Source organism: Pristis pectinata, chromosome 8, assembly GCF_009764475.1.
Source record: "Pristis pectinata isolate sPriPec2 chromosome 8, sPriPec2.1.pri, whole genome shotgun sequence".
Lineage (NCBI taxonomy): Eukaryota > Metazoa > Chordata > Chondrichthyes > Rhinopristiformes > Pristidae > Pristis > Pristis pectinata.
In genome coordinates, this window is record NC_067412.1 from 31,213,561 (window position 1) to 31,239,307 (window position 25,747).

At 41.3% G+C, this 25,747-nt stretch overlaps 1 protein-coding gene across 1 annotated transcript; it reads right to left on the reverse strand.

Annotated features, from left to right (window-relative positions):
* Positions 1-1,437: 1,437 nt before the first annotated feature.
* pla2g10 (phospholipase A2 group X) lies at positions 1,438-21,525 on the reverse strand. Its single transcript, XM_052021861.1, has 4 exons — positions 21,426-21,525; positions 18,676-18,838; positions 9,965-10,071; positions 1,438-4,714 (listed from the first exon to the last, which is right to left on the reverse strand). The coding sequence occupies exons 1-4, from the start codon at positions 21,463-21,465 to the stop codon at positions 4,569-4,571; spliced, it is 456 nt and encodes a 151-aa protein (XP_051877821.1). The 5' UTR covers positions 21,466-21,525; the 3' UTR covers positions 1,438-4,568.
* Positions 21,526-25,747: the final 4,222 nt, after the last annotated feature.

Consider the following 25,747-nt stretch of genomic DNA (forward strand, 5'->3'; position numbering starts at 1 on the left):
CAGGCTGCACCCAGGACCTTGCAGGAAGAGGGCAGGAGCCCAATGATCTGTGGGCAGCATTTGACCTGCTACAGGACATCTCAGAAATCTGTACTGCTGATGCCTCCACCAACCTGCAATACTTCTCTTAAATATCAAAGCTATAAAAAGACGCATAACTTTTACTGCCTGCATTCACAGCATCACTTCAGGCTTTCTTTCAGCCAACTGATGATAAGATACTGAGCAATTCCAGTTCCTAGTTGTTTTTATCAAATCATTCAGTGAGCAAAGAATTTCCTTCCAATTGACCAGCATTTTAAACTCTTAAGTGTGGCAGTGATTTAAACTGAGACAGAAAATGTGGTTCATACTTAGTCAGGTGGAATCTTCAGGGAGCATTCCTGCTCCTGATTATTGGCATCAATTAAGAAATACAGAAAATTGCCCAGGTGTGTCCTGTCAACAAAAAGCCGTCCGGATCCAATGCAACTAATTACCACCTATTTAGTCTGCTCTCAGTCATTAGTAAAGTGATGGAAGGTGTCATCAACAGTGCTCTCAAACACCCCTCCATCTTCAATAACCTGCTCAATGATGCCTAGTTTGAGCTTTGCCAGGACCAAATAGCTCCAGACCTCACAGGCTTGTTAATAACATGGACCAAAGATTTGAATGCCAGAGATGAGTTAAGAGTCTCTAATCCTGATATCAAAAAAAAAATTGCCTGGGTGTGGTGTCAAGGAGTCCTCAAAGATGAAGCAAATGGACAACAAGTAGAAAACTCATCAATAGTTGGAATCACACTTTACACAAAAGAAGATGGTTCATCATACCCCTGAGGTGTCACTGCAAGAGTTCCTCCAGGCAGTGTCTCAGGCTCAATCATCAATGATCTTCCTTCCATGATGAAGTGAGAATGTTCACAAATGGTTGCACAATGTTCAATTCCATTCGCAACTCAACAAGTGAAGTAGTCTATATTTGCACTATATTTAGCAGCATGACGTGGACAATATTCAGGGTTGGACATTCAAGATGATGGAATCTGGAGATACACACAAGCGCTGAAAGAACTCAGAGGGTCAGGCAGCATCTGTGGAAGGAAATGGACAGTTGACATTTTGGGTCAAAACCCTTTATCTGTAGAGGGGAGATAGCCAGTATAAAAAGGTGGAAGGAAGGGGTTGAGCAAGAGCTGGCAGGTGGTAGGCGGATCCAGGTGAGGAGAGGTGACAGACAGATAGAGGGTAGAGTGGAAATAGTACCAGAATAGTATTCCGGCCCTTATCTGCCTATCACCCCCTTCACCTGGATCCACCTATCACATGCATAGTCTTGCTTCACCCCTTCCCCCCCCACCTTTTTATACTGGCTATCTCCCTCTTTCTTTCCAGTCCAGATGAATGGTCTCGACCCGAAACGTCGACTGTCCATTTCCCTCCATAGATGCTACCTGACTCGCTGAATTCCTCCAGCACTTTGTGTGTTGCTCCAGATTCCAGCATCAGCGGCCTCTTGTGTCTCCAAGGATAGAAAATACATTGGTATGTCACCAGCAGCAGGTTCCCCACCAAACTGTGCAACCCCTGCCCTGGAAATATATCTCTGGCCCTTCATCATGCTAGAATTCCCTTCCCAGCAATACTGTGTGAGCACCTTCACACAAAAGATTGCAATGATTCAAGGCAGTTGCTCAGCATCATGTTCTCAATGGCAATTAGCCATGGGCAATAAATGCTGATCTTAATATTAACTCTTTCCACAGATGCTGCCCAACCTGCTGAGCATTTCAAACATTTTTTGTTTTCATTTCAGATTTCCAGCATCTGCAGTTTTTTTTATTTCTATTCATCAGCCCTATGACCATTTGTACAATTATTATGACTTAGGATGTTAAATCTGATTGGACAAAGAATGCCACCTACTGAAGGTATGGTAAAAACTGGAAACATTAACTACTTAAGTAAAAAGACCAACACTCATGGACGCACACCTTGAAAATAATGAAAGATACAAATCTGTGTGTTATTGAGTCTGCAGAACTGCCACAGGGCAAAACTGTTGCCTTTTGTTTACAAATGGTTCTCAATGTGTTACAATCTATGGGAATGGGAATATTTTAATAACCTAAGGCAAGTTCCCATAGTGGAATGATAAAGGAAAACCAGAAAACTGAATCATTGCACACAAACCATGAAACCTCTGCAATTCCCAAATGATTACGGAAAGTTTACAAATTTTTTATCACAATTATATTTCCCATGGTAATACTTCTTGGAACTGAATATACACTATCATTAGAACATGAGAACTTAATGAGGGAAATAATAGGTGAACTATAAATATAACGTACATTTTCATATGAGCTCAACTTTCTCAAATGTTGGACATGTGTTCTTCCTTTTTAATTTCATCACAATTTTTTTTTATTTGATGCAGTTCCAAAAGTAATCAAAACAGGTGACTGTTTGTCTTGCACATTTTTTCTGTGCCATTTAACTCAGATTAGATGTTCAATACAGGGAAATATAACATTAGTAAGTCATGGGTAAAACTCATTTTGCAGAACAAAATATGGCTGTTGAGTCACATCGTAGCTTGACATCTCAGAGTGCATCGGAAAAGAGGATAAACTAGAACTAAATAGTATTTAAGTATGTTTCTATAGATGTCAGGGGTAATTTTATTACTCAGAGAGTGGTGAGTGCGTGGAATGGGCTGCCGGAAATGGTGGTGGAGGCGGATACGATAGGGTCTTTCAAGAGACTGTTAGATAGGTACATGGAGCTGAGTAAAATAGAGGGCTATGGGTAAGCCTAGTAATTTCTAGGGTAGGGACATGTTCGGCACAGCTTTGTGGGTCAAAGGGCCTGAATTGTGCTGTAGTTTTTCTATGTTTCTATGTTTCTAGAAAGAACAGACAGGCAGCATTCCAAATCAGCGATCCTTTTAAATTTTTGTTGTAATTGAACCTTTGATTATGATATAGAAGTCATTCAATGTGAAAGAGCATAATGGCCTTGAGCAAATCATATAGACCATTACTTCAGCTTACATTCCATGGCAGGCAACTCCCACCATGATACCCAAGTTATCAATTACTCCTGTATCCCCCCACATTCTGAGCCCAGGCATTAATTGCCTTCTATGGCTCATGCTCTTTATTACTCTAATCTGCTACATTTGGCTTTCTTTCTGCTCTTCATGTATTACATCTTTAGGCTACTGATTTGAGCTACTTAGCACCAAGAAACACTAAAACACATTTACTTCTGTTGCGCTGGCAGAAACATATGGACCCCAATCCTTACAGGAGCAGGATTTCTGAGTTTCCAAGCAAGGGGAGAGGGTGTGGACAGTGAGCTAAGGTGAACTCTGCCAATACATTTATGGGGCTTGTATTTTTTTCAGAAGATTTTCCACTTGAAGGCAGACTGATCAGGCTTGTCTCTGTGTTGTGAGTGGGGAATATTGCAGAAAAGGTCACAGACTGGGAGCATATGCTGTAGATCTGTTGCCGCTGGAGTAGAGAAGTAAGAGGACTGCTTAATGTAGCATGGTTGAGAAAGATGGTGGGCTGATAAATGGGGTGTTGTTGGGATGCCCGACAAGGGATCCAACTCCGTCGGAGTTTCTAATGCTGAAGGGGAATGGATAGTAGTGAGTAGTCAATGGGAGATGTTCTAACCATAGGAGACACTCAATGACTGGATGAAGGTCTGATCACTGAGCAGTGGAACTGATCATGTGATGGGGAGTAGATCTTGGGGGAGATTCAAATCCAGGAGGAGAGATAGGTCCCAAGTGGGTTGAGTCTGATCCTGGGATGGAAAACTGGCTAGTTTGCAATTGCTGGGAGGAAACATTCCTGCTTGCTTCCAGCCACAAGCAACAAGCAATGCATAAAATAAAGCTCATTTCCTCCGTTCAAAGACCTTATCTCCTGCTGCCACATTTCCCAAAGCCCAGGCAACCTGTCTAACTATCAGTAAACCCAGAAGAGATACCCTTCATCTCTCATCATCGCAGTCCTTAACCCTCTTAGATCTTCATGGTCCCTCAATCCCTGATGTTAATTACTCCACAGCCAGTGGTCCCAGATTCAGCTTCCTGGGCCCAAAGGTCTGGAGTTCCATACCTAAATCTATCTCCCTCTTTTCTCTTCTAAACCCATCTCTTTGCTTAAGATTTTGGTTATCTATATATGCAAAGTTGCCACTGTCTTCCCTTTCTTTGGATGTGGTAAATGCTGGAACTTAAAAATTCAGATCTACTCTGACTTCATAATCATAGTGTCATTTCACAGGGGAAAGGACAGAATCCACAACCCTGCATTCCTTCAGTCAGATTTATGCAAAGGGAGCATACCATGGCAGTACAGCCTGTGATTTGCCATTCATTAAAGTTAATTTTTGGATCATTGGTGCCAGCTTGACTACAATTTCCTATGGTCCTTGTTCAGAGATTGCAAAGTTAACTCATTTTTTAGCATAATATTGCTGATTCCTTGTATACAAAAGCAAATCAAAGATAGTTCCAGGCTCATATCTGATTAAAATTTCAGAATAAGCACTGAATTTTGTTTCTTAGTGGTGACACTTTGGTGTTTTCTTCCCACAAAGGAAATTGGGCCATAGTGCAAATCGGTTCTGGTATGCCGCCCTCTTTAAGCATTTTGACAATTGCACATCACATTCACAAGTCATCTTCTCACAATTGTCATGGAGGCTTCCTGCAGTTAAAGAAAAAGATTGTTACTTGACGCTAGATAATTTGTGTTCTATACTTCATTGATGGTATGCTCAGAAAATTGTGTATTCAAACCTCACTCCAAGATTTGAGCACATGACTCAGACTGATTGATTAGTGCAGTAAATATGGAGTGCTGCAATGTCAAAGGTGTGATTACATCGGTTGTGGTATTAAATGCAGCTCCCACCTGCTGTGTTGGGTAGGTGTAGTCAATTTCACAGCACTGTTTGATGTGATCACTGTGGTTATTCTGATATCCAAGCCAATATTCACAGCTCAGCTAATATTTTGGGATGACCTGGGTAACTGTAATCTGCTTTAAAAATGCAACTTGTTCTGCTTCTTCATTTGAGTCAATGGCTAATCTATGATTATATGTCATGGCTGGGTGTGGGAGTCATTAATAAATTAATTCTAGTATGAACACTTAAGACACGTCTGTCTAGAAGATGAACCCCTTGTAATTTGTGGTTCATGCTGTTCTGTGCAGAATGATTACACTCATGATTGTTTCCAGTTTGTTTCATGGCCATCAGGAAGTTGGCTCAGGCACTGTCAGGGATGATTCACCTTGGTGCACTTGATATATACCCAGTGTTACATCCAGAGGAGATGTCAGGGGTAAGTTTTTTACTCAGAGAGTGGTGAGTGCATGGAATGGGCTACCAGCAACGGTGCTGGAGGTGGATACGATAGGGTCTTTTAGGAGACTTTTGGAATAGGTACATGGAGCTTAGAAAAATAGAGGACTATGGGTAAGCCTAGTAATTTCTAAGGTAGGGACATGTTTGGCACAACTTTGTGGGCTGAAGGGCCTGTATTGTGCTGTAGGTTTTCTTTATTTCTATGCAGTTAATGACATTACCTGGTGCGTGGTGGTATTTTCATGTTTGCCAACAGAGGTTGGCTGTTAAAGGTGCAGCCTACCACCTGTGCTTTGCATTCACAGTAAAAGAAGTAAACCACAATGCACATTAGCAAAACAATATGAATTTAATGCAGTCCACTGCAAAATCAGTGTTTTTGTCCACTGTCTTTGCCAGACTCATTTTTCTATGAATTGCTTTTGTCTACAAGTATCATTGGCAAAAACTGCAACATCTTCTATATCCTGGATCCCAGTGCAAGACACTGCAACCACTGGCCCCTTAGTGAGCCAATACCTCGCAACATAGAAGCCCATAAGTCCATGGAGGATGCCAGGATACACAGAGGAGAGTGTCATGTTTCTCCCACCTCTCCTATGTGCTCCTGTACTGTGGCTGCGATGGATAGGGTTCATTAAGAGCTAACTTGCTTCCCAGTAGTCAGCATGTCAACAATGCAGTGGCTGAAAACTCTGCAGGCACTTGTTGTCAGGAAATGTGTCAGTAAAGCTCTTGTGCATGACGCAGGGTTAAAACCACCTTAATAAATGTTAACCAGGTTCTTCACCAATTTTTGGCTTCATTTCAGGTGACCCACCTGGACATGAGAACTTCACACAGCCCCTGTTTAGTGCACCAAAAATTGGGTGGACTGCAATTCTTAGGCACTATTTTCCTTAATGTAGAAGAAATTCACTTAGCAAGTTAGATTGTGCCTTTGGATAATGATAAATGCAATATACCTCTGCATAATTCAATATATAAGGTTTTGATGTGATTTCTTTATTTTGACAAGCACTACCTAAAAAAATAAGATGAAATTAAATTAAAATGAATATGATAGCTCAATTGTTAAATTATCTGATTGGGGTATATAACAAGCTTGGTTAATTAACGAGCAAACTATATCAAGTGATTTTCTCAGAAAATCTGTCATGAAACAAATTAGCTGGGAATTAGATTGATTAAAAGAGATATGTTGATCTCTGTAACATTAATGTATTGCTGATCACTCAGTAGTCAAGGGAAATGAAGGTTGAAAAAAGTTAAGAAATATCAGTAATATGAATCATATGCAGATGGTTACTAAGTGGTGCTGTGGTTCAGTTTGATTCATTCAAGGTGGAAGATATTAAAATGGTGTCTCCATAATTGTTCTGCAGAGAGACGAAAGTAAAGAAGGGGGTTTCGTTTCCAGCAGTCTTATTAAAGAGATAAGCTTACTTTGAAGAATTGAGCACTAACTTTCAGTGCAAAGAATGGCTCAATTCTTGCTTGCCCAGCACTCAGTCTGAGCTGTGATAATTCAAAGATTCCAAGTGGAATCTTGCTTTCTGGCAAGGAAGCAAAATAATGGAGAGCCTCAGCTAGGTAATCAGATCTTAAACACTCAATATCACTGGCTGGCAAATAACCACTTTTATAGGACATTTTTATTTTGTGACACCCACTTTAAACTTTACCCATATCAGTTTATCTGCAGAACAAATATGGATGCACAAGACATAACTTTTATTTTCTTACATGTTTACAGACCAGCATGTGTTCTTGATTACAGAAGGTCAAAGAATTTTCATTTTACCTTTTAAAAGGTTACTAAAAATTATGATTAAATTCATATTTCTATGCTCTTTGAAGTCTTGTACAAGAAATAAAAGTGAATTCAGATTATATTTCTAAGAAGTGAATTTAATGGACCTCTGTAACTTGGGTTGTAGAAATTAACATTAAATACATAGCCAAAATAAGCTAGTACTGGAAAATTCTGGGTCAGTGATCATATCTTTAATATTAATTTAACTGTTGGATACTGTAACTGCAAACCAGTTCCCTTGATATCATTAGTACTTCATGTTCAACAAAAATCAAAAGTTTAGCAGAAGGTTAAAATGCATGTGATCCACAGTGAATTGGCCGTTTGGATTGGCTTGCCCATAGAAGACAGAGGGTAATGGTCGATGGGACTTATTCTGGCTGGAGGTTTATGACTAGTGGTGTTCTGCAGGGATCCATACTGGGACCTCTGCTGTTTGTGATATATATAAATGACCTGGATGAAAACATAGATGGGTGGGTTGGTAAGTTTGCGGGCGATATGAAGATCGGTGGTATTGTGGATAGCGTAGAAGACTGCCAAAGGATACAGCAGGATATAGATCAGTTGCAGATATGGGCAGAGAAATGGCAGATGGAGTTTAACTTGGCCAAATGTGAAGTGTTGCACTTTGGGAGATCAAATGTAAAAGGACAGTGCACTGTTAATGGCAAGACCTTTAACAGCGTTGATGTGCAGAGGGATCTTAGGGTTCAAGTCCATAGATCTCTGAAAGTGGTTAGACAGGTTGATAGGATGGTATGCCATGCTTGCCTTCGTTAGTTGAGGAACTGAGTTCAAGAGTCGGGAGGTTATGTTGCAGCCTTATAAAACTCTAGTTAGGCCACATCTGGAGTATTGAATTCAATTCTGGTCGCCCCATTACAGGAAGGAAGTGCAGGCTTTGGATAGGGTGTGGAAGAGGTTTACCAGGATGCTGTCTAGATTAGAGGGCATGCGCTGTAAGGAGAGGTTGGACAAACTTGAGTTGTTTTCTCTGGAGAGGTGGAGGCTGAGGGGAGATCTGACGAGGTTTATAAGATTATGAGAGGCATAGATAGAGTAGACAGCTGGTATCTTTTTCCCAGGGTTGAAATGTCTAATACCAGGGGGCATGCATTTAAGGTGGTGGGGGGGGGTAAATTCAAAGGAGATGTGCAGGGCAAGTTTTTACACAGAGGGTGGTGGGTGCCTGGAATGTGCTGTCAGGGTTGGTGATGGAGGCAATAGGGTAGAGATGTTCAAGAGGCTCTTAGATAGGCACATGAAAGTGCAGGAAATTGAGGGATATGGAAATTGTGTAGGCAGAAGGGATTGATTTATTTGGGCATTTGATTACTAATTTAATTGGTTTGGCACAATATCGTGGGCTTAAGGGCCTGTTCCTGTGCTGTATTGTTCTATGTTCTATGTAAGTAAATTAATAAAACATGTATGTTCTTAAAAATGTTTGCAATTGAAGATTTAAAACCAGTCCTTTCATGGTTAGGTCACTTAGAAATTAAGCTATGCAAAAAATATGATTTTTGAAAAAATTGCGTTGCTCAAACAATTGGGACTTCTCAGCAATTACTTCCAAGCATTATGCTCATTGGAGTACACCACCCCAGTATGGATATGTTTATGATTACTTCTCTTGGGTACTGAATGCCCTTTTCGGCACTCAAGTTTTCCACAATAAACTTAATGAACCAAAACAATTCTCAATGTTTTATCTTGATGTTCTAACTGTACCTCTATGCAGCTCAACCACTAATAGGATCCATGTTATGATACCAGTCTCAAGGACTAAGAAGGGAGTTGAATTCCATTGGACATTAGATTGCAAGTGTTTTCCCTTCAAACACATTGGCACACTTCCATTAATAATAAAACCCATTTTATGTTTTGTCAACTCTGATCCAATGCTTAAGTTTTTGAAATCTGGAGAAAAATTTCAATTCCCAAATAGTACTACCCATTTCTGAAATATTAGTTCAAAAGAGTAAGTTTAATTAAAAATAGAAGATCCGCAAATACAGCCAATGCTTGCTACACAGGACGAATACACTGAGCTACAGAATGCTGTAGCAGCCATTCTGTCTTTAGTTACCAGATGAGAGAAAAATAAGCTGAACTGGTCATACTCCAACATTCAGAATGTAAAAATGTTTCAGTTCTCAGAATGAAATATTCATTAGTACACTTTGCATACTAATATCGAAATCTGGCACACATTTTAACTCTGTCTTATTTATTGTACAAAATGAATATATACTCTTCATGTTTGTTGCTAGTAACGTTTTTCTAATTAGTTGCTGTGATTTCTTTTGACTCCTTCTGCTGTGAAAAGGGTCAACTGAAATATTAACCACAGACGTGAGTGGGGAATACTGGTCACTTCTTCCCTGATCAACTTACTGAACCAAGGGCCAGAAGCACCTCAGTAAGATATGACATTTCCTTAACTGGGTGGGTTAGGTGTGTAATGTGCCCCCTGCAGGTTTCAGCAGGTACCCATTGCCCTTCTCTGTCCTGAACTTCTCCCGACTGTCCACAGGTGTTTTGGTACAGGTCAATGGAAGCTACCAAAAATACTGCACGCACCAGCTATTGAGTAATGGGTTCACTGGAAGGCCAAAATTTCCACACATGTATGGACTGGCTGGTAAGATCAGCTGAGCTTTGCTTAGTTCCTAACTTCCAGCTGCACTGCACACTTCAAGCCTCTCAAAACTCCTGCCTCCAGATGATTGTTTTCTGAAGGTGCTATGCCCCTTGAAATACTCACCACATCCAGGTGTACCATTTTGGCAATACCAGTTATAATTGTCTGACTTGGGATGACAACCAGCCTGCTCTGCTCTCCCATAACAGCAGTCATGAACAAAGCAGCACCTTAAGAGAAAAGAAGGAATAAATGAATGAGCAAGTAAGTAATTGCCTGGGTGCTAAGTTTAATGTGAGAATGAGGCAGGACAAAACACATTACTAGTGGCACACTAGAAGATTTGTTTCCACAAATGCCAGCATATGCCCATAGAAGCTAGTGAGAAGTGACCATTTTGTTCCTCAACATTGTTATTCCCCTCTGCACCTGATCTTCCCTCTGGGTGAAATTATATTAGTACCTTAACACTCCACTCATTTGTGTGAACCCAGACGGAGAGTACCAGCATTCTCAACCAACATCCTCGTACAAGCACTAATTAACAGAAAGCTTTGGATAATAGTAACAGGAGTTTTGACAGGGGAGAATGTTTTCTCTGGAATAAGGGATCATGGTATCAAGTTATGGTACAAGAGATTTAGGACTCAGATGAGGAGAAATGTCTTCAGTCAGGGGGTGGTGAACTTGTGGAATCCTCTACCACAGAGGACTGTTGAAGCCAAGTCGCTGAACATATTTAAGAAGGAAATAGATAAACCTCTAGAAGCAAAAGGTATTAGTGTCATAGCATGGAAACAGGTCCTTCAGTTCAACAGGTTCATACCGACCAAGATGCCCATCCAAGCTAGTCCCAATTGTCAGTGTTTGGCCCATATCCCTCTAAACATGTACCTGTCCAACTGTATTTTAAAAGTTGTTATTGTACCTGCTTCAACCACTTCCTTAATACCTCACTCAGTTGTCTGAACCCTGATGGGATTAAAGGAGAATAAAGAGAGCAAGGGGATGTGACATTGGCAGGAATAATCAGCCAGAATGACAGAGCAGGCTCAATGAGCCGAATGGCCTAATCCTGCTCCTAGTTTCTGTGTTTCTATTTTCAGTTCTGTTTCACCTAACCCAAGGGCACAAAGGCCTTTTGCAGCAGATCTACTGCTAATTGAATGAGATTCAGCAGGGGCCAAACAACAGAGTAAATCATTTTCAGGATGGTGGGGTGTAACTAGGGCTGTGTCCAAAACCTAGTTTTTGGGCATCAGCTGCATACAATATATATGAAAACTTGGATGGTTACTGAGTGTAAAATACCAAGTTTGTTCTCAAAACAAAGCTAACAGTGAAAATAAACTTTGGGGAACACACGAAAGAGGTGCAAGAGTGTAAAGACCAATTAAATAATTCAACGAAGTATAATGAGAGGAAGTGTGAAAATATCCTCTTTGAGAGGAAGAAAGCATACATAGAATACTTTCAGAAAGGTGAGTGACAGTGAACGTTGGCATTCAGAGGGATTTTAGATGTCCTTGATACCAAACCACAGAAGAACACTCAGATACAGCAAATAATAAAATGTGGGCCATTTCATTATATCTTGGGAGCACCTCTGCCTTCAATGTCCCAGCATAGATTTACGTCAATTGAGGAAAAGATTGAAGATCAGGACTTCAAACCTGGCACAAAACTCCTGGTCTACCGGGCAGCAGTGATCCCAGCTCCTCTATATGCTTGGAGCGAGAGGCACAAGAGTTTAAAAGAGGTAGATCTCGGGACTTGCTGGTGAGTTTTACTTAACAGGACTCTAAAAGAGGCACGTTTGTAAATTGTTAGTTAATAGTTGATAGGCTAATGAGCTAATTAACAGCAGCCAATAAAAAGAAATTAGGGTCAAGAGGAGTGGCCATTGTGAGAGTGGGGAGCTGAGGCTTTGGCTCAGGAGGTGGATTAAGTAGCTCAGATGTGGGGAGCGAGAGCAGCTCTTTAAAAAAGGTTTCAGTGAGAAGGCACAGGTAAGGTTTTATTTTGTTGTTGATCTTTAGTACTTGATTCAGTGTAGGCAGGATGGCAGTGGAATGTTCCTCTGGAAAGATGGAGGAAGTCAGGGAAACTCATGGTCTCCCTGATGACTGCATCTGTGGGATGTGCACCCAGGAGCAACACCTGACAGACCAGGTCAAGGAACTGGATCTGGATCTGGCGGTACTCATGATCATCCAGGAAGCTGAGGGCTTCGTAGATGAGACTTTTACTGAGGTGGTCACACTCAAGATACAGGCTTCAGATAGATGGGTGACCAGCAGGAGAAGTAAGGGGAGTAGGCAGTCAGTGCAGGATTCCTCTGTGACCATTCCCTTCACTAACAGGTATATCTCTTTGGATACTGTTGAGGGGGATGATTGTTCAGGGGCTAGCAGCAGCAGTCGGGTCTCTGGCACTGTGACTGGCTCTGAGGTCAGAAAGGGTGATAGTGATAGGAGTCTCAATAGTGAGGGGGACAGACAGGAGATTCTGTGGCTGCAGAAGGGATACCAGGATGATGTGTTGCCTTCTGGGTCCAAGGTCAGGGAGGTCTCTGAGTGGGTGCAGAACATTCTCGAGGGGGAGGGCGAACAGCCAGAGGTCATTGTACACATTGGTACAAACAACATAGGTAGAACAAGGGATGAAGTCATGGGGGACTTCAATATGCAGGTAGACTGGGAAAATCAGGTTGGATCCCAAGTGAAGAAATTTGTAGAATATCTACAAGATGTCTATTTAGAACAGCTTGTGGTCGAGCCCACTAGGGTAAAGGCAATTCTGGATTTGGTGTTGTGCAATGAACCAGATTTGATTAAGGAGCTTAAGGTAAAGGAACCTTTTGGAGGCAATCATCATAATATGATAGAATTCACCCTGCAGTTTGAGAGGGAAAAAGCTAAAATCGGATGTATCGGTATTACAGTTGAGTAAAGGTAACAGCAGAGGCATGAGAGAGGAGTTGGCTAAAGTTGATTGGAAGGGGACCCCAACAGAGATGACGGTACAGCAGCAATGGCAGGAGTTTCTGGGAGTAATTCGAAAGACCCAGATCAGTTCATCCCATAGAAGAAGAAACATTCTAAAGGGAGGATGAGGTAACCATGGCTGACAAGGGAGGTCAAAGAGAGCATAAAAGTAAAAGAGATGGCATACAATATTGCAAAAATTAGTGAGAAGCTAGAGGATTGGGACACTTTTTAAAAACCAACAGAAGGCAACTAAAAAAGCAATAAGGGAAGAAAAGATGAAATATGAATGCAAGCTAGCCAATAATATAAAAGAGGATACCAAAAGTTTTTCAGATATGTAAAGACTAAAAGAGGCACGAGTGGAAATTGGATCGCTGGAAAACTATGTTGGAGAGGTAATAATGGGCAACAAAGAAATGGCGGATGAACTGAATAAGTATCTTGCATCATTCTTCATTGTGGAAGACACCAGCAACATGCCAGAAATTCAAGAGAGACAGGGGGCAGAAGTGAGAGTAGTCGCTATTACTAAGGAGAAGGTGCTTGGGAAGCTGAAAGGTCTGAAGTTGGATAAGTCTCTTGGACCGGATGGACTACACCCCAGGGTTCTGAAGGAGGTAGCTGAAGAGATTGTGGAGGCACAAGTAATGATCTTTCACCAGCGTCAGGAATGGTTCCAGAGGACTGGAAAATCAAATGTCACTCCACCTTTTAAGAAGAGAGGGAGGCAAAAGACAGGAAATTATAGGCCAGTTAGCCTGACTTCAGTGGTTGGTAAGATTTTAGAATCTATTATTAAGGATGAGGTTTTGGGGTACTTGGAAGCACATGGTAAAATAGGCCGAAGTCAGCATGGATTCCTTAAGGGGAAATCCTACCTGACACGTCTGTTGAAATTCTTTGAGGAAGTAACAGGCAGGATAGACAAAGGAGAGTCAGTGGATGTTGTTTACTTGGATTTTCAGAAGGCCTTTGACAAGGTGCCGCACATGAGACTGCTAAAGAAGATAGGAGCCCAGGAAAGGTATTAGCATGGATAGAAGATTGGCTGACTGGCAGAAGGCAAAGAGCGGGAATAAAGGGGGCCTCTTCTGGTTGGCTGCCAGTGACTAGTGGTGTCCTTCAGGGTCCGGTGTTGGGTCCGCTACTTTTCACATTATATGTTAATGATCTGGATGACAGAATTGATGGCTTTGTGGCCAGGCTTGCAGATGATACAAAGATAGGTGGATGGGCAGATAGTTTTGAGGAAGCAGGGAGTCTGCAGAAGGACTTGGACAGGTTGGGAAAATGGGAAAAGAAGTGGCAGATGGAATACAGTGTAGGGAAGTGTATGGTCATGTACTTTGGTAGAAGGAATAAAGGCATAGACTATTTTCTAAACGTGGAGAGAATTCAGAAACCAGAGGTGCAAAGGGACTTGGAAGTCCTAGTGCAGGATTTCCTAACGGTTCACTTGCGGGTTAAGTCAGTAGTAAGGAAGGCAAATGTAATGTTAGCATTCATTTCGAGAGGACTAGAATAGAAAAGCAAGGATGTAATGCTGAGGCTTTATAAGGTGTTGGTCAGGCCACATTTGGATTATTGTGAGCAGTTTTGGCCCCATATCTAAGGAAGGATGTGCTGGCATTGGAGAGGGTCCAGAGGAGGTTTACAAGAATTATCCCAGGGATGAAAGGGTTAACATATGAGGAACATTTGATGGCTCTGGGTCTGTACTCGCTGGAGTTTAGAAGAATGAGGGGGTAATCTCATTGAAACCTACTGAATATTGTAAGGCCTGGACAGAGTAGACGTGGGGAGGATTTTTCCAGTAGTGGGAGAGTTTAGGACCAGAGGGCACAGCCTCAGAATAAAAGGATGTCCCTTTAAAACTGAGATGAGGAGGAATTTCTTTAGCCAGAGGGTGGTGAATCTGTGGAATTCATTGCCACAGATGGCTGTGGAGGCCAAATCATTGGGTATATTTAAAGTGGAGGTTGATAGGTTCTTGATTAGTAAGGGTGTCAAAGGTTAATTGGAGAAGGCAGGACAATGGGGTTGAGAGGGAAAAATAAATCAGCCATGATTGAATGGCAGAGCAGGCTTGATGGGCCAAATGGCCTAATTCTGCTGCTAAGTCTTATGGCCTTATAAAATGAGGGGTGACCTTGCAGAAGTTTGTAAAAGCATGAAGGGTATGGATAAGGAACAGAAAAAGCACTGAAAAAATACTCATGCTGTCTCTGCAAAATCTTCTAAATTCACGGGAAGGACAAATGATCCAACAGTAATGTCCTCTCCCGGCCCCAGTACCAAGGCCCTAATTATTCTCTGTTGGGCAGGCCACACCATTCACTTGCCTGAAGTCAGACTCACATAGCAGGCACTTTATTTCCCCATTCTGTAAAGGGAAAAGATTACCAGGTGGACAGTGGAGTAGATTCAAGGATGTGCTCAAAGTTTCCTTGAAGAAGCTCAATATCTCCATTGCCTCCTTGGAATCTTTGGCCTATTATTGCTCAAATTGGAGAAGGATTTGAGATTACATTGAGAACCTTGAAGCTGTGCCTCTGGATCACACAAAAACCCTGCATTAGTGGCGGAAGTAGTGAAGATCTTCAGGAACCTTGTCATTCAATACATTACCATCATTAAATTCACCACTATCAATGTTCTGTGGGTCACGATTGACCACAGACTCAACTGGACAAACCTTAAATGCTGTGGCTTTAGGAAGAGGTTGGAGGATCTGTATTTAGCAGTAGACCTCCAGACTTCCCAGAAACATTCTACCATCTCCAAGGCACAAGCCAGAAGTGTGATGCAATACTCTCTGCAACTCCAGTAACTCTCCAAAACATTGATCACTATTTCTTGTTTGATTGACAGTCCATTCACTGCCTTAAAAAATGACTCCCTATAGCAATGGTGCACTGTCTATATACTGTACCTACTAGATGTACTGCAGCAGCTTGCCAATGCTTCTTTGACAGTATGTCCCACACCTGTACATTTTGCGTTCTCGAAGGACAAAGCCAACAAGTACATGGGAACACCATCACTTCCTGATTCTCAGCCAATCAGTGATTTTCAGAGATTTACCTTGAATGGAGAATCTAGAACTTGGGTCAGTCATTTAGAACTGAAATGAGGAGATGTTTCTTCACTAAGGGATGCATAGAATGTTCTACCCAAGGTGTAATGGATTCTTGGCATCTTAGTGTATTGAAAATTAAAACTGATGCATTTTTGGTGCAAAGAAAATTAAGGGGGACAGAAAAGTTGAGCCTATTGAGAGTTTCAACTTATTGAATGTCAGATGACATTATGGAGCTGGATAACCTACTACTGTTCTTATTTCATATAGTCGTATGTTCTCTATAACTCAGTAATGGAGTGTTGTAACTTACAGGGTCATGAGGAAATTCTTAAGTGTAGTGTTTACTTTAAACATTGGTTGGTTGTTATTCTTAAGCTGGACAGAAGTAGATCATACTTTGTCGGAAGAAGACAGGGTTGGAACTCCAGCTGCTTTTCAACCAGGTGCCAAGTTTAACTTAAATGAATTAATTATTACAATCATTATGCCAGTAGTAACTGCCTCAATGCTAAATTCTTCTGGTAACAAGTAAAAGATTGTTTTTGAAAGAAACAGTGTATTTTAACTTTTATTGCTAGGAAGAAAAGTTAAAAGTCCCCATTTTTTGGAACAGCTGATCCCTGAGGAATGTGAGGAAATGGGTCAAACAGAGCCGTCCTTTTAAGAATACAGATAGAATTGTTTAGTTATTATAACTGGCTTTCAACCTCCTTTTACACATTTCTTTCTGGATCAAAGATTAGGATGGGGGAAGTTGTCACATTACTGGGTGTCTACAGAATGCCTAGAAATTTGACATCAGGCATTTCTGGTGCATAATAATGAAACAGTGTGAACATCAAAACACAAAAATATCAGAAAAATGGGACATTCTCACTTTAAAAAAAATCGTTATCATGGTTTATTCTCCATTAAGAGCATTGAAACATGATCTGTGTGTACCACACATGGCAGGTTCCTTGTCATTTTTACACTGACCAAATGGAAAAGCTTCACTGCTTCCAAAGGGATCTCTTCTAATTGCCACAAAGATGAGGGATAATCGTGAGGGACAGGTGTAGAAAATGGAAGTAGGGAGGAGGAAACTGGGAGTAGGAGAGGAGCGAGTGGTGCATAGGTCTCCCAGGAGAGACCTTCCCTGATGTGGAATAAACCTGATGGTACCCCATGGCCAAGAATGAACACAGCCCCACAATTGGTGGTGGATTGAGAAGTTTATGAAATACATCTATTGGTTCACAGAAGATTCAATCTTTACAAAGGCCTGCTAACATCGATTTTTACTTCTCATAAAAATCTGCCTCACAGCTCCAGGGACCCAGGTTTGATGCTGAGCTGCATGGAGTTTATATGCTCTCTCCGTGTAATTCTTCCGGGTGCTCTGATTTCCTCCCAAGTCCCAAACTCATGCTGATAGGTTGACTGATCACTGTAAATTACTTCTCAATCTAGGATAATGACAAAAGAGAATCAAGGGGGAGATAATGGGCATGTGTGAGAGAATGTGTGAGAGAAGTAAGGAGGTGAGGAGACAGTATACCATTGGAGTAACATTTGAGAGGATGCCAAGTGCTCAGGCTGGTATTCAGACCAAGGCTAGTCCACTGTGCCTTGGCTGCTCCTTGCTGCTCAGGCAGGTTGCTGTTGCCTAGACCCAGGTCGATCCCTGGATGGCAGGATCAGGCTGGTCCCTCCTGTCTGGTTCTGACACTGGGTGGATGCCATGTCTTGCATCTCTTAGAACTGAGCAGGCAGCAGAGGGGAGATAAGTCCATACCTGAGTTTTCAGCTGCAGCCTCCACAGCATCTGTTCAGGTCACCAAGGTTACCGAGGATATGATGTCACTGGTCACTCCTTTTAAGGAATTGTGAATGTGCCGGGTGATTACAGACCTACCCCTATGATATCTGCTGGTTTTATGGGTAAACTGATATCCCATATTAATGTCAAACATGACAAATTATTTTCCTTCCAAACACTAGATGTCCCATGAGATACAGGACCATTGACAATTCTACCCCAGAAGTGTGAGTCCATTTTCCTCTTGGGCAGAATGTCTTCTCAAAATAGAACACAAATATATCAAAACAAGCTAATTTTGCTTTATGCATGCAAATTTTGTATCGATAACAGGTGCTAATGAGTCCAATTTTTGGGTAAAAGACTAATGCAGTGTCTTTCCAAATGTCCCATATACTTTGGAGTCAAAAATGTACTTTTCACTAAGGTACATAGGAACACAACATCCTATTTGCAAACAGCAAGCTCTCACATGGAATAATGTGTTATTTATTTAAGTTATGTTCTCTGTGGGATAAGTATTATTCAGGGTACTGGGGATAACTCTCCTGCTCTATCCTGAAATAGTACCATGGGATCTTTTACATCCTCTCTCCAGCGGATAGGACCTTGTTTTATGCTGTAGGCGCTGGAGGGACTTCAACCCAGAATCTGATTTTGTGGTGACACTTTTACCAACAGAGCCAGAGCTGACACTGAAATGCTTGTAAGCACTATTGATTTTGGAAGTGTGAACCACCTGGGAGGAGGCACTGGTGGCAGGTAGGTATGTGGCAAGTAGTTGGTGATCCAGGAGGCTGGATATTCATGTACAATGCTGCTTCTGTCAGATTACTTACACTGTCAGGGTAAGAATTTGGTTTTGGTTCCACAAATAATTTTGATGACTAAACCCAAGGACAACAAATCCAGATTCTCAGTGACTGCAGTTATAAAAAGAAAATACAGTAATCTTCCTTACCAATCTGTAGTATCCCGTGGCCAGCCTTTCCCTCCAAGTCCGCAATAACAACCATACACGACGTATGATAGAGAGCAGCCTGTGCTGCACTTAATCATGCCAGCCAGGTCCAAAATACTTCTCGCTTTCAGTCTGTCATGTCCTTTCACAGTTGTGGCATACACTGGAGCAAAATCACAAACACAGTCACATCCAACAAGTCCTGATGCGGTGTCTTGACCTGAAACATCAACTATCCTTCTGCAGATGCTACCTTTCCTGCTGAGTCCCTCCGGCAGTTTGTTTTTTTTTGCTCCATATCCCAGCATCTGCAGACTCTTGTCTACATCCTAACTTTGGTGTGCAAAAATATAACTATTTAAACCACAAATAACACAATATTTTCAATGTATATCAAAATTAAACTGCCCCTGCATCAGATCACAATCCCCACCACCACTGACAATGTGAGTGAAACTGGACATACAAAAGAGGTTAAAAACTAATTTTTAATTCCATTTGAATGGAATTGAATATTGGACAGAGTGTGACAGAAGTGGATCCCCTTATTTAAATCAAAACTTTTTTTTTTAGTTGTGTTAAAATAAGTAAGGGCAATAGCCCAGGTTGCACAAGTTTGCACCATTGTTTCCTCACATTAGCCAACCCCACTTTTCCTCTTCCCCATCTACTAAATAACCCAACCTCACTTCGATCTCCCCTGCCCACAACTACCTTTGCTGCCAGGCATAGTTTCTGGACCTTGTGATTTGAACTTGCCTGAAGCCAATGAAGTATTTCTTTCTAATTGTTTTGGCCAGCAGCTGGCTGCTGCAGACAAAGCTCTTCAATTAAAACAGCCCAAACTTTAAACTATTGGCATTCCACTCTCTGCCCATGGCCCAGTTAAAAGCCTGACAAAGCTGAATGTTTAAAGGCAAGGACAGATAAAGTTCTCAGAACATTAAATCTGTCTTTAGCTTTCAAACAGATGATTAAATGCTATCTATTACCAGCATGTATCATGCAAAAATACAGCAGCATAAAGGTTCCCTCCTATATTTGGAATTTGATAAACATACATTTATGCACAGCCATCTTTTTTCAACATATTTATTTTTCAATCAAGATCCAGATTTCTTAAGTGAGCAGCGACCCAAAACAAAATTAAAGAGCTAACTAGATAAGACATAGATGACTTTCAGATCCAGCAGCAGAAGGTAACCAGGCCCAATAGTATTTCTTCAAAACAACTTTTTTTAAGTTGGAGGTTGTTGGTTCTAAAAATTGGATTTGCCTTATTTCTGTATTTTGACCTTATGTCAGTACAAAGCATTTCAGGCCCAGTTTTGCAAATCTTGTGGCAGGGTGGACATGCTCATATTGCTTGGGCGGAATCCTTACAGCTGGCAGACAGAAGAAGTTTTCCTCCCACCCATAAAGAACTAATTCATATTTAGACTCAAATGGACAGCATGCAAACTCATGGCACTTTCCAATTCATCCTAACCTCATGAGGTTTACAGAACATCTGAAAAAAATTTAATCAGAATCACAGGCAGATTAAAATGCACTTTACACAGTAAGGGTGGAATAAAATGACCTGCAAGAAAGTGGATGCAATAATGTGGAAAAATTGAGAGCTGGTTGGCTGTACTGATCAAAGATGTAGGGTTACAGACTTAACCTTAAAATCAGGAGGTAAATTAGTGAACTCTTCTTCATTCAAACAGTTGTAGAAGTGTAAAACTCTCCAACAATAAGCAGTCTATATTAGCCCAATTACTTGTGTTAGATCTGATAGTAAAAGATTTTTTCTAGACAAGAATGCAGTTAAGATACAGGTCAACTACAATCTCATTGAATGGCAGAATATACTAGAGGAATCCATATTCTTAAGCATTAGCTTTTGGTTCTTGATGAACATTTTTTCTTTCTGGTCCTGCATCTGTCTGTGCTTCACAATGATTTCTAACAGCAATATTTTCAACAACAAAAAATGTCTCTTCAATACAACAAAATGGACTTAAAAATTCTGAGATCATTGATTCTGTCCAGTCAGTTGTACAATTTAATAACTGAAATCTGCTGCCAACTAAAAATAAACAAGAAGATATTCTAGTGTTGTTTGGTGTCTCGCTGATGAAATTATGTGCATTCCAGTGACCCAATGTAATGTGGTGTAATTAGTCACATTCTGCAATGCATAGTACAGCAGCTACAAAACAAAGGTAGCTTGGGCAAACTGAAGACCATCAAAAATGGGGAAGAAAGACTTCAATTAAGTAGTCAATTTATACACAATGAATCCTACTTGGAGCAAAAGCAAAAAAAGGTCAAAATTAAGGGGCAGTATGTTGTTAAGCCCTTCATTTCAGAACACACCCCTGCATATCTGACTGTCTCTGTGGAACATATTAAATTGTACAGACAACTATCAGTGAATGCAGGGAAAGAGAAATTAATAAATCTGCCAGCAAACTAAAATGATTTTATTTTAGTTTTTTCCAGTTCTGTTATCCATTTGAGGATCACTCCATTATTGTTGACAACTGTGGTGAAATTCCTGCCCCGATTTGCTGTGAAATGCATAGTCTTTTCCTTAATTATCATCATTGTGTTTCTTTTAAAACTTTAAATGAAGTACCACCTTAGAAGTATTATAACAGTAAGAATATTTCTCATAGCAGTGTTATTCCTCAATTGTCTCCAAGTAAAGGGGAAACAAATTTTTTTAAAAATCAAGAAAGAGTCATGTTAATTCTGTTTACCTGATAGCAGTGAAAATAGCCAGAAGAGCAGGGAATCCATAGGTGAAATGCAAGCAGCCCTGGATTCAGATTCAGGATAAGGAGCTGTCGGATTTCTGGTTTTTTCAAGTGTTTTCAAACTAATGCCAGCCACTTAAAACACTCCTGGGTCATCACTTCCTGAAAGCAAGCATATAGTAACACCTCTGTTCCAGTACCATTACCAGTTCGACAGAGAGACTAGCTAGCAATGGCATAAATTACAGAATAACTTTATTGACTACAGCTCTGCCTTCATTACTATAATTCCAAGGAAACTCGTCACAAAACTCCAAGACCTAGGATTCAACACTTCCCTTTACAACTGAATCCTTGACTTCCTGACCAACAGACCGCAATCAGTCAGGATAGGCAGCAACACCTCCGCCACGATTATTCACAACACAAGTGCCCCCCAAGGCTGCGTTCTCAGCCCCCTACTCTATTCCCTATACACTCATGACCATGTGGCCAGATTCTGCTCTAACTCCATCTATGTTTACAGATGATATCACCGTGTTTAGCCATATCTCAAATAACGATGGGTTGGAGTACAAGAAGGAGACAGTGAGCTTAGTGATGTGGTGTCATGACAACAACTTTTCCCTCAATGTCATCAAAACGAAAGAGCTGGTCATTGACTTCAGGAAGGGGGCAGTGCACATGCTCCTGTCTATATAAACAGTGCTGAGGTCGAGAGGGTTGAGAGCTTCAAGTTCTAGGAGTGAACATCACCAACAGCCTGTCCTGGTCCAACCATGTAGATTCCACGGCCAAGAAAGCTCATCAGCGCCTCTACTTCATCAGGAGGCTAAAGAAAGTTGGCACGTCCCCTTTGACCCTCACCAATTTTTATCAATGCATCATAGAAAGCATCCTATCTGGATGCATCACAGATTGGAATGGCAAAAGCTCTGCCCATGACTGCAAGAAACTGCAGAGGGTTGTGGATATGGCTCAGCATATCACAGAAACCAGCCTCCCCTCCTTGGTAAAGCAGCCAGCATAATCAAAGACCCAACCCACCTTGGACATTCCCTCTTCTCCCTTCCATCGGGCAAAAGATATAAAAGCCTGAAGGCACATACCACTGGGCTCAAGGACAGCTTCTATCCCGCTGTTATAAGACTGTTGAATGGTTACCCAATATGATAAGATGGACTCTTGACCTCACAACCTACCTTGTTATGACCTTGCTCCTTATTGTCTACCTGCACTGCACATTCTCTAGAGCTGTGACACTTTGTTCTGCATTCTGTATTGTTTTACCTTGTACTACCTTAAAGCACTGTCGTAATGAATTGATCTGCATGAACTGTATGCAAGACAAGCTTTTCACTATACCTCGGTGCAAGCGATAATAATAAACCAATTCCAACTCCAATTCTAAACTAGCCACAAAGATCCTGGTGAAGTGTCGTGTTGTGGAAAAATGGTTGAAGTTCTTGTAAATTCTAAATTCTGCATTACGAGATGATTAGAACCCATCTATACCGTACTGATATAAAAGGGATGTTATCTGTGTCAGCCCCCATGTGCTATGATGTTTCTGAGATTTTACAGTAATGTAAAATTACTTTTTAGGACCTGACTTAACACTTTCCTGTAATAATAGCCATTAACACTGTTACCCCGAGATAATTATTATCATTCTGTTAAGTTTTAACCTCAAGGGGCAAAGTTATTGTGAGGATTGGAATGTTGTCCTATTTCAGCCACACAGTATCAGCAATATGTATTCCTTGCCAACAGCAAAGTAAAGCATGCTGCATCTGTTTTGAATAGTTAGCATGCCCAGTTCTTAACCTTGTAAGAGCAACAGCTGGTGTACTGGTGCAAGATGTTTTCCCATCAACTATTCTTCTGACCTCTCTGAGTGACATTGGCATTTAGCTATAAATCAGAGAAAGTTTCGTTCTGTGAATCCACACATTCTGGGAAATGGATTGAAATTCCCCAAACTCATTTCATATCAGTCATGTCAAAAATATTGTTATGAACATTACTGTAAACTCTGGAGACACAAGAGACCACAGATGCTGGAATCTGGAGCGACAAACAATCTGCTGGAAAAACTCAGCAGCATCTGTGGGAGGAAAGGAATATTTACCATTTTGAGTTGAAACTGTGCATCAGGACTCCTCTCCAACCTCAGTCCTGATGCAGAGTTTCAACCCGAAACATCATCCACTCTTTTCCCCCCACAACTGCTGCTCAACCTGCTGAGTTCCTCCAGCAGATTGTTTGTTACCATAAGTTCTGATGATTTGGCTCCTTGGTGCTCCTTACTGATTAAACACATGCATTATTACCCAGTAAAATACACTTTGTGGCTTCTTTTTTATTACCTCACCTTAGCTGCTACATATGTTCAACCTAAACGCAGTGTTCTTAAAGTGGATCCTTGACTTCCTGACGAACAGACTACAATCAGTAAGGGTAGGCAGCAACACCTCCACCACGATTATCCTCAATACAGATGCCCCACAAGGCTGTGTCCTCAGCCCTCCACTCTTCTTCCTATACACTCATGACTGTGTGGCCAGATTCTGCTCTAATGCCATCTACAAGTTTGCAAATGACACCGCTGTAGTGGGCCAAATCTCAAATAACGATGAGTCAGAGTACAGGAAGGAGATAGAGACCCGAGTGGCATGGTGTCATGACAACAACCTTTCCCTCAATGTCAGCAAAACAAAAGAGCTGGTCATTGACTTCAGGAAGGGTGGGGGGGGGGAGGTGGTGTGGGGGGTGGTGCACATGCTCCTGTTTACATCAACAGTACTGAGGCCAGGAGGGTTGAGAGCTTCAAGTTCCTAGGAGTGAACATCACTAATAACCTGTCCTGATCCAACCACATGGCCAAGAAAGTGCACCAGCACCTCTACTTCCTCAGGAGGCTAAAGAAATTTGTCATGTCCCTGTCAACACTTACCAATTTTTATCAATACACCATAGAAAGTATCCTATCTAGATGCATCACAGCTTGGTATGGCAACTGCTCTGCCCGTGACCGGAAGAAACTGCAGAGAGTTGTGAACACAGCTCAGCACATCATGGAAACCAGCCTCCCCTACATGGACTCTGTCTATACTTCTCGCTGCCTCGGTAAAGCAGCCGACATAATCAAAGTGTCAAACCACCCCAGACATTCTCTCTTCATTCCTCTCCCATCGGGCAGAAGATACAAAGCCTGAAAGCACGTACCATTAGGGTCAAGGACAGCTTCCATCCTGTTGTTATAAGACTATTGAATGGTCCCCTTGTAAGATAAGATGGACTCTTGACCGCACAATCTGCCTCGTCGTGGCCTTGCACATTATTGGACGCCTCCACTGCACTTACTCTTTAACTGTAACAGTTTATTCTGCATTCTGTTATTGCTTTTCCCTTGTGCTACCTCAATGTACTGATGTGATGAAATGATCTGTATGGATGGCATGCAAATGAAAGTTTTTCACTGTACCTCGGTACATGTGACAATAATAAACCAATTTACTAATTTACCATTAACATTAAACAATAATACAGCATAACATAACATTACTGCACACATCTTTCATTTACAGAACCTTTAATGCAGCATAATGTACCAAACACTTCACACTTCAAAATAAAAGTTGAACCACCAATGCAAATATTAGGGTAGATGACCATAAACCTGGTCAGCGAGATAGTCTTCAAGCAGCGCTTAAAAAGGCTGAGAGACAAAAAGGTTTAGGGAAGGGATTTCAGAGCTCAAGGCCATGACAGCCAAAGGCACAACCTACAGTTGTGGAATGACAGAAGTTGAGGATGATGAGAAGGATGATGAGAGACAAAAGGAAGAGGCCATAGAGGGTGAGTGAAAATAATAAAAAAACTGTCCATGTTGGAAATTTGAAATAAAAGCAGAAAATGCTGGAAACACTCAGCAGGCCGGGCAGCCCCTGTCGAAAGAGAAACAGAGTTTATGTTTCAGGTCAAAAAAGGAAAAGTTAAAAAGAAAGTTTGTTTTAGGTTGTAAAAAGAGGAGGGGGTGTAGTGCTGGATAGGACACAGGGAATATCTCAGATAGAGTGAGGCCAGGCTTGGTGTGGTGAGATGCTGTTTATGAAGCTGTCTGGTTGATAGATTGATGAGCGCAGTTAAAGAGGGAGAAAACAAACAGTCGGTTAAAAGTTGTGAAGTACGGGTTCCAGAGAATGGAAACCAAATGGAGAATGCTGACATAATCTGATTCTAACTGCTTCATTACCCTCTCTGAGATATTTCCTTTGTCCTACCCATCCCTCATTCACCCTCTCTGCTATTCCAAACTAACT